This window comes from Triticum aestivum, chromosome 5D (genome assembly GCF_018294505.1).
Source record: "Triticum aestivum cultivar Chinese Spring chromosome 5D, IWGSC CS RefSeq v2.1, whole genome shotgun sequence".
NCBI lineage: Eukaryota > Viridiplantae > Streptophyta > Magnoliopsida > Poales > Poaceae > Triticum > Triticum aestivum.
Window position 1 is genome coordinate 338,062,430 of NC_057808.1, and position 6,464 is coordinate 338,068,893.

Consider the following 6,464-nt stretch of genomic DNA (forward strand, 5'->3'; position numbering starts at 1 on the left):
GTCGTTGTGGCGGTCGGAGGATGAGGGAACCCAGATCCGAATCTCTTGGTCTGTGTTTCGTAGGTTTTTGAGTTTTCATCATGGTAAGCTGGGGCGACGACGGTGGTAATAATGGTTCTTTAGCTTTCCCCATATCAATGTCCATCCTCGGGGTTGTGTCATGTCAATTGTCACACACTCAGTTCGGTGTGCTTACTGTTTCTTCATGGCGGCATGTACTACGAAGGGGATGGCGTTGCAGCATATTTTTGTTTTCTGGTTCTATCTCCGCTCGTTGAAACTCCGGTGAGACGGAGGTCCACAAACAACCATGCGTCTTGCTCATGTCGTGTCATGGGTGTATGCAAAAAAGAAAACAATGCAGATTTTTCTGTATTTAGATAGATAGTCCCCACTATCTTATTTCTCTCAACATGCAAGCATGTCATCTCATCAACATCATGCATAAAAAAAGCCCCACCCCAACATGCAAATATGCACGACAATTTTCACTTTATTATGATATTTATATTTAATAAATATTGTATGCCAATAAAACAATCAAACACAATAAATGATATGTCATATGTGTTTTTCAGTTTTAGTTCTCACATCACCCCACATATGCATGTTTCATACAACCAATCCTTATTAAAAATATAATGCAGAATATTCCATAACAACGTGTAGTATCATCTAATTTCTTAGGCTGTGTTTGATTACCGTATTATTTTTGGGCTTCTTGCGAAGTTGACCCAGTGGATCATGCGGGAAGTACTTGATTTCGGACATGTATTGCACGCCCGTTTGTTTGCCCACAAAGCCTCAAGTTGCATAAGGACACCAAAAATATCATGTATTTCAAAAATGTGTTTGTGACATTTTTTAAATGTTTGTATATTTTTTAAATTGTAGCATTAAAAAAATTGTTTCAACTTGTATTAAAAATATATTCAAAAACATATATTTGAAAGAAAGGTTAATCAAGTATTTGATAAATTTTGAACGCGTATAAAAATGTTTTATATATATACCAAAAATGCACAATGTGTATGAAAACAATTAGAAATCAAAGCATATGTTTGAAAAAAAATGTTAATCATGTATTTAAATATGTGTTTTTTACACAGTACAGATGCAAGGTGTACGAAAATCAAGAGCATATGTTTGAAAAATATGTACGAAAAATATACAATGTGTACAAAAATGTAGATACGTGTTGGAAAAGGAAAAAAAATCAAAGACAAAGAAAAAAAAAAGCAAGGTTCAGCTTCTGGTCCACACGTGCTTCTGTAAGATCTTAGATTAGCTCGCTCGAGAAACAAAGCCCGAATTTCACATAGTGCTGTGCGTCGACAAGAGCTTCTGGTCCGTAGATGGAGTCCTCGGATGCTTCCCAACTTGTCGGTCTGTTTGGCGTTGCCCTCCGCATGAGACGGACGAAATCTCTGTTTTGACCTTATACCCGAAGATTAGCACAATTTGACCTCGTTCAGAAAATATTCTCGAATCTGACCTTTATCGGTCACGCCAACTTCCCTGACGCTTGGATTGTATTGGAGACGCCATGGTCAGTGGCGTTTGGCCCTGACCCACACGGTGTTGATGTGGCAGAGAGGAGACGCCAGGAAGCTTGGCGTTTGGAGGAAACGCCACAAGACTGGTGGCGCACGTGTAAGTATTTCCTTGTCTGCCCTAGCTAAAGCTAAACTAGAGCTGGCTGGCTAAATAACTGACAACACACATAAGTATATAATATGTACTGGCGGTAATTAGAGTGTGGGTAGGGCAAGAGATGATTCAAGGGACAATTCAAGCTACTACTATTACAGAGACGATCTGACAACATACATATATATGTAATATGTATCAGGGGTGGTGCATCTCTTGTGCATCTTCGGCGCACGGTTTAAACAGCCATGGCGAGGCCTATGCGAAGGGGCGGTCCGCTTCAATGCGGTGCAGCGGCCGAAGTTGGTTCCTCGGAAACATGCGTCCGCATTGAAGCGGCGGCTGCCGAGAGGTCATGTCGGTCAGTGCGCTTGGTGGCCGCTTCGGCGGCAACGCCAGACGAGGAGTACCATCGATAAATTGTCCACTGCCTCGGTGGCCGCGGTGGCCCATTGTCCTCATCGAGCATCATCACGGCGGTGAGGCATGCGACACGGCGAGCACTCAATTTCACACCTGACAATGGGTGCTAGGGGTACGAAGAAGGGCTGATGCTAGCTATGGCACATGTGTGACACTCGGATTTGACGAGTCCAGGCCCCTCGCGGAGAGGTAAAAACCCTACGTCTCGAGCCCAAAGGCTATGATTTCTTTGTGGCTGAATTACAGGGTGCGGCTTATATAGAGTGTGTCACCCCTCATTATCGCTACATTACAAGAGAGATGAAGGAGGGAGTTGATTACAAGCGTTACTGGTAACTAACATCTTAACTACACTTGAAGCCTAGCGATGTGCTCCTTGGACGCTCCAGGTCCCGCGTGGACCGTTCGCCTTCCGTGTCCGAGTGCCGGCGAGCGGGGTTGAGTGGCAGTAAGCGTCCGAGTAAGCTACCTCCATCCGAGAGGATGGATCGCATCCGAGTGAGTATTCAGAAGTGGGCATCTAGATGCACCTATGGCTCAGGAACCCTTTGTTGATGGTATGGGGCCCTAGGTGGGTCCAGGATGCAGGTCCTTGACCCTACCCTGAGTAGGTGGCCCCATCACTGACCACGGCGGAGACAGCCGTGCGTCATTGTAGCTTCCTTGACGGGGTGCTCGCGAAGATCAGCAAGGAGTAATCGCTCAGCGACACCCCCGCCGCGGTCGACAGGGGCAAAGCCACCAGGGCACCCCGGACAGGGTCGGCATTAGCCGAGGCGGCTCTTGGCACGACATAAAAGGGAGCGGAGCGGCTCCTTCGAGAGTGCCAGGCGGTGGCAAGGCACGGTGGCCGCGCCCCCGTGCCCTTCCGCCGTTGGAAGGACAACTCCGACGTTGGCGACGACGATACGGACGAGGATGGTGGTCCCGCTGGTCAGACCGGTCACGCGTACGAGGTCACCGTCCGCTACAAGCTAGTTTAAATATATATTTTTAGTTTTAGTCGAGCGACGAAATATCATCAGTGTTTATGTAAATTATGTCTGAGCTTAATCGAATTTCGTCGGCCTTGCATGAAATTTGCCTGTTTGTTGAAATCACATTCTTAAGTATGCGATCATAATTGGATTGCCGGCTCCTGTATCCGTGCCCGTGCACTGGTTCAGACCAGTCCGTTGACAATTACAGTATCATTTGAGAAGTCAGCGTTGGAGATGCCCTTATTACTTACTTCCGGTTTCCTATGTCTATTTTTACACATAGCATATGTCACACTCTAAAATGGAAAACATATGATCGACTGTTGAATGTAGCAAGAGGCATGAAACTACACTTTAGTTATTTGCTACGTATTACTCCCTCCGTTCGGAATTACTTGTCTCGAAAATAGATGTATCTAGAAGAAGGAGTATTTATTTATGTGTGTTGTCTATCAAGCCAGCCAACTCTCGTCTAGCTTTAGCTAGGCTATGCAAGGACATATTTAAATGTGCGCCACCAAACGCCAACCTTCCTAGCGTTTCCTCCATGCCACATCAGCGTCATCTAGTAAAGAGTGGGTCAGGGCCAAACGCCATTGACCTTGGCGTTTCCAATGCAATCAAAACGCCGGGGATGCTGTCGTGACCTAAAAAGGTGAGATTCAAAAATATTTTCTGAACAAGGTTAAATCGTGCTAATCTTCACGTATAAGGTCAAAACAGAGATTTCATCCGCATGAGACCGGATTTTGTACTTCCGGGTGTATGCACACACCTTATCCTGGCCGCTGGTAGACTGGTGTCCAGCCTCGAGATTCGATTTAATAACTGGCGCCGAAGTGTGTTACAGACAAGTTGCAGAGTGACAACGGCGGCAAAAGTCAAGAAATTTGGAACCCGCAAGCCTCCCTAGGCCACTGTTCACGCCTGTCACATCCAGCTGATTGACATCTCGAGAGGAACCCGCTACCCACTTGTCAGCCCGTGACTCTAAAACATTTGATAAAACTGCATCGAAGGAGCTTAACAACACAATTTAGCTTCTGGTAAGAAACTTCTTACAGCATATGTCATGACAGATGCTTACTAACGTTTCCATATACTACTGGTCATGGGACACCGTGATTAAAGTCTTGGTACAAAACACATACGCCTGATACAGCCGTCACGACCTTGTGATCCAGCGTAGTTGAAACATATTTTTTGAAAAAGCTACACTGTCTGTTCCAAAAAATAAAGTGAAATAAGCTACATTGTGCTATAGATGACAGATGTTATTCAATGGAATGGACAGAACGTGATGGATAAATGATACGTATGGACAAACATGGGCCCGGCGCTTTGACTTGATACATCACGAAGTGAGACATCAGCTACATTGGTCAGCGTTGACACCTGACAGCACCGCCCTCTGCGGGCTACTGCCTGGCACTGCCTGACGGAGTAGCAAGGAGTAAAATGTACTAATGGACCGGGACAACAGCCACCCACTGCAAATGACCTGCACTGTGACAGTTTGTGGCACGAATCTCAGAGAATACCGACGGACGGGATAAGCTGCGTGGGTGCACTCGAGCGTAGCCGCACCTTTCCGCTCCGCATGGTGGCCTCCACGTCCGCGTGCTCGCTGCCTCGCTCCACGTAGAGGATAATTCACGGCTGAGAGCCGCTCGCGACGTGGGCAACGTCGCGGCCACCGCGCTCAGCTCGTCATGGGTTGGCTTGCGTGGAGCACGGCCTATAAATTGTGCCCACTCACTCGGAACAATACATCAGTAAACAGGATTTCCAGTAAAACACTCGGCGACACAACAACCAGCAGCACTGTACTAGTAATCATCTTTGCCTGTTGCAGCAACTGTACCTTCCTTCTATCCTTTCGTGCACCTTCCGGCTGATTAATGGCGACCATGATGGCCATGAGCTCCTTCGCCGGTGCTGCCGTCCTGCCGCGCGGCTCGGCTGGCCGCTTCGGCGCCAGGTCTCTGCCAGCACTAGGCCGACGCGCCCTCGTCATCAGGGCACAGACCGAGGGCCCGAGCGCACCACCGCCAAACAAACCCAAGGTACGTACCAACCGTGTAAGCGGCACGGCGCCCTCGCTAAACTCAGCCGAGTGGCACTTTTCTGATATATTTGTTCTTGGCACAGGCGACCACCTCGATCTGGGACGCGCTAGCGTTCAGCGGCCCAGCGCCGGAGCGCATCAACGGACGGCTAGCCATGGTGGGCTTCGTGACGGCGCTTGCAGTGGAGGCAGGGCGAGGCGACGGGATCCTCTCTCAGCTCGGCAGCGGCACCGGGCAGGCGTGGTTTGCCTACTCTGTGGCGGTGCTATCCGTAGCTTCTCTGGTGCCGCTGCTCCAAGGAGAGAGTGCCGAGGGCAGAGCCGGTACCATCATGAACGCCAACGCGGAGCTCTGGAACGGCCGCTTCGCCATGCTCGGACTCGTCGCTCTGGCGGTCATCGAGATCATCACGGGCGCACCCTTCATCAACGTGTAAAACTAGCTTTGTTGTCGACCGGATAACACAACCTGTACTGAGTAGGACATGTAAATGATGAGAACTGATCATTGTTGGCTTTTGAACTCTAGATCAAAACCACCCAGAAACTATGCACACGAAGTGCAAAGCTAGCTAGTCATGGCTTGATTAATTCTCAAGCTGCACACACACACGTACACGTAGACGTGTAGGTGAACTCGACCTGAGGTAGCTAGCTAGATCAATCGATCGTCTCGACGGAACTTGCAAACGTAGACGGAAAAACTGATCGGAAGATTTTTGGTGATAGCTACAGGCTCGTCTCGAGCCTGGTAGTTCTTTTGTATTGCTTCTGATCTGGTGTTACAACGTGGGGATACAGAGTATATATAGCAGCTAGAAGCTAATCTACTCGGTTAATTACGTAGTAGGAGTACTACTCGGACTCTGCGTGCTGATCCATGTCCGACCAGTACACAGCACCACACAACACGTCGTGGTTATTCCTAATTAAAGATACATAGTTCATATGCTACCAGGAGCTGAATTGTTTGTCATTCGAAATCTTCTAAAAAATAAGAGATGGGTTGGAATATAATAGGCTTATGAAGGTACCTTGTCTCAGATATCAAAAATGAAATTATACGGTTGGATTCCATAAAAATGCCCCATAGTCAGATAGGGGATGCATGGCTCATCCCGCATCCAAAATTTTGGAGAGAGAGAGTCTTAAACTTCAACTTTGCTCTTGTAGCATTCACACAAAGTTGATTTTACAATTAACTAGTACAGTACATTTCATGCACACTGTGTTTATCACTTAATGCAACCAATTGAAATTTATCCATCCTTCTATTTTTCATGATAATACAGATTTTTACGCCAAAAAGTGTAGAAATTATTTCGGTATTCTATTACAATATC

At 47.3% G+C, this 6,464-nt stretch overlaps 1 protein-coding gene across 1 annotated transcript; it reads left to right on the forward strand.

Moving 5' to 3' along the window:
* Window positions 1-3,429: 3,429 nt before the first annotated feature.
* LOC123124837 (low molecular mass early light-inducible protein HV90, chloroplastic-like) lies at window positions 3,430-5,644 on the forward strand. The gene is made up of 2 exons (XM_044545389.1): window positions 3,430-5,119; window positions 5,205-5,644. The coding sequence occupies exons 1-2, from the start codon at window positions 4,955-4,957 to the stop codon at window positions 5,556-5,558; spliced, it is 519 nt and encodes a 172-aa protein (XP_044401324.1). The 5' UTR covers window positions 3,430-4,954; the 3' UTR covers window positions 5,559-5,644.
* Window positions 5,645-6,464: the final 820 nt, after the last annotated feature.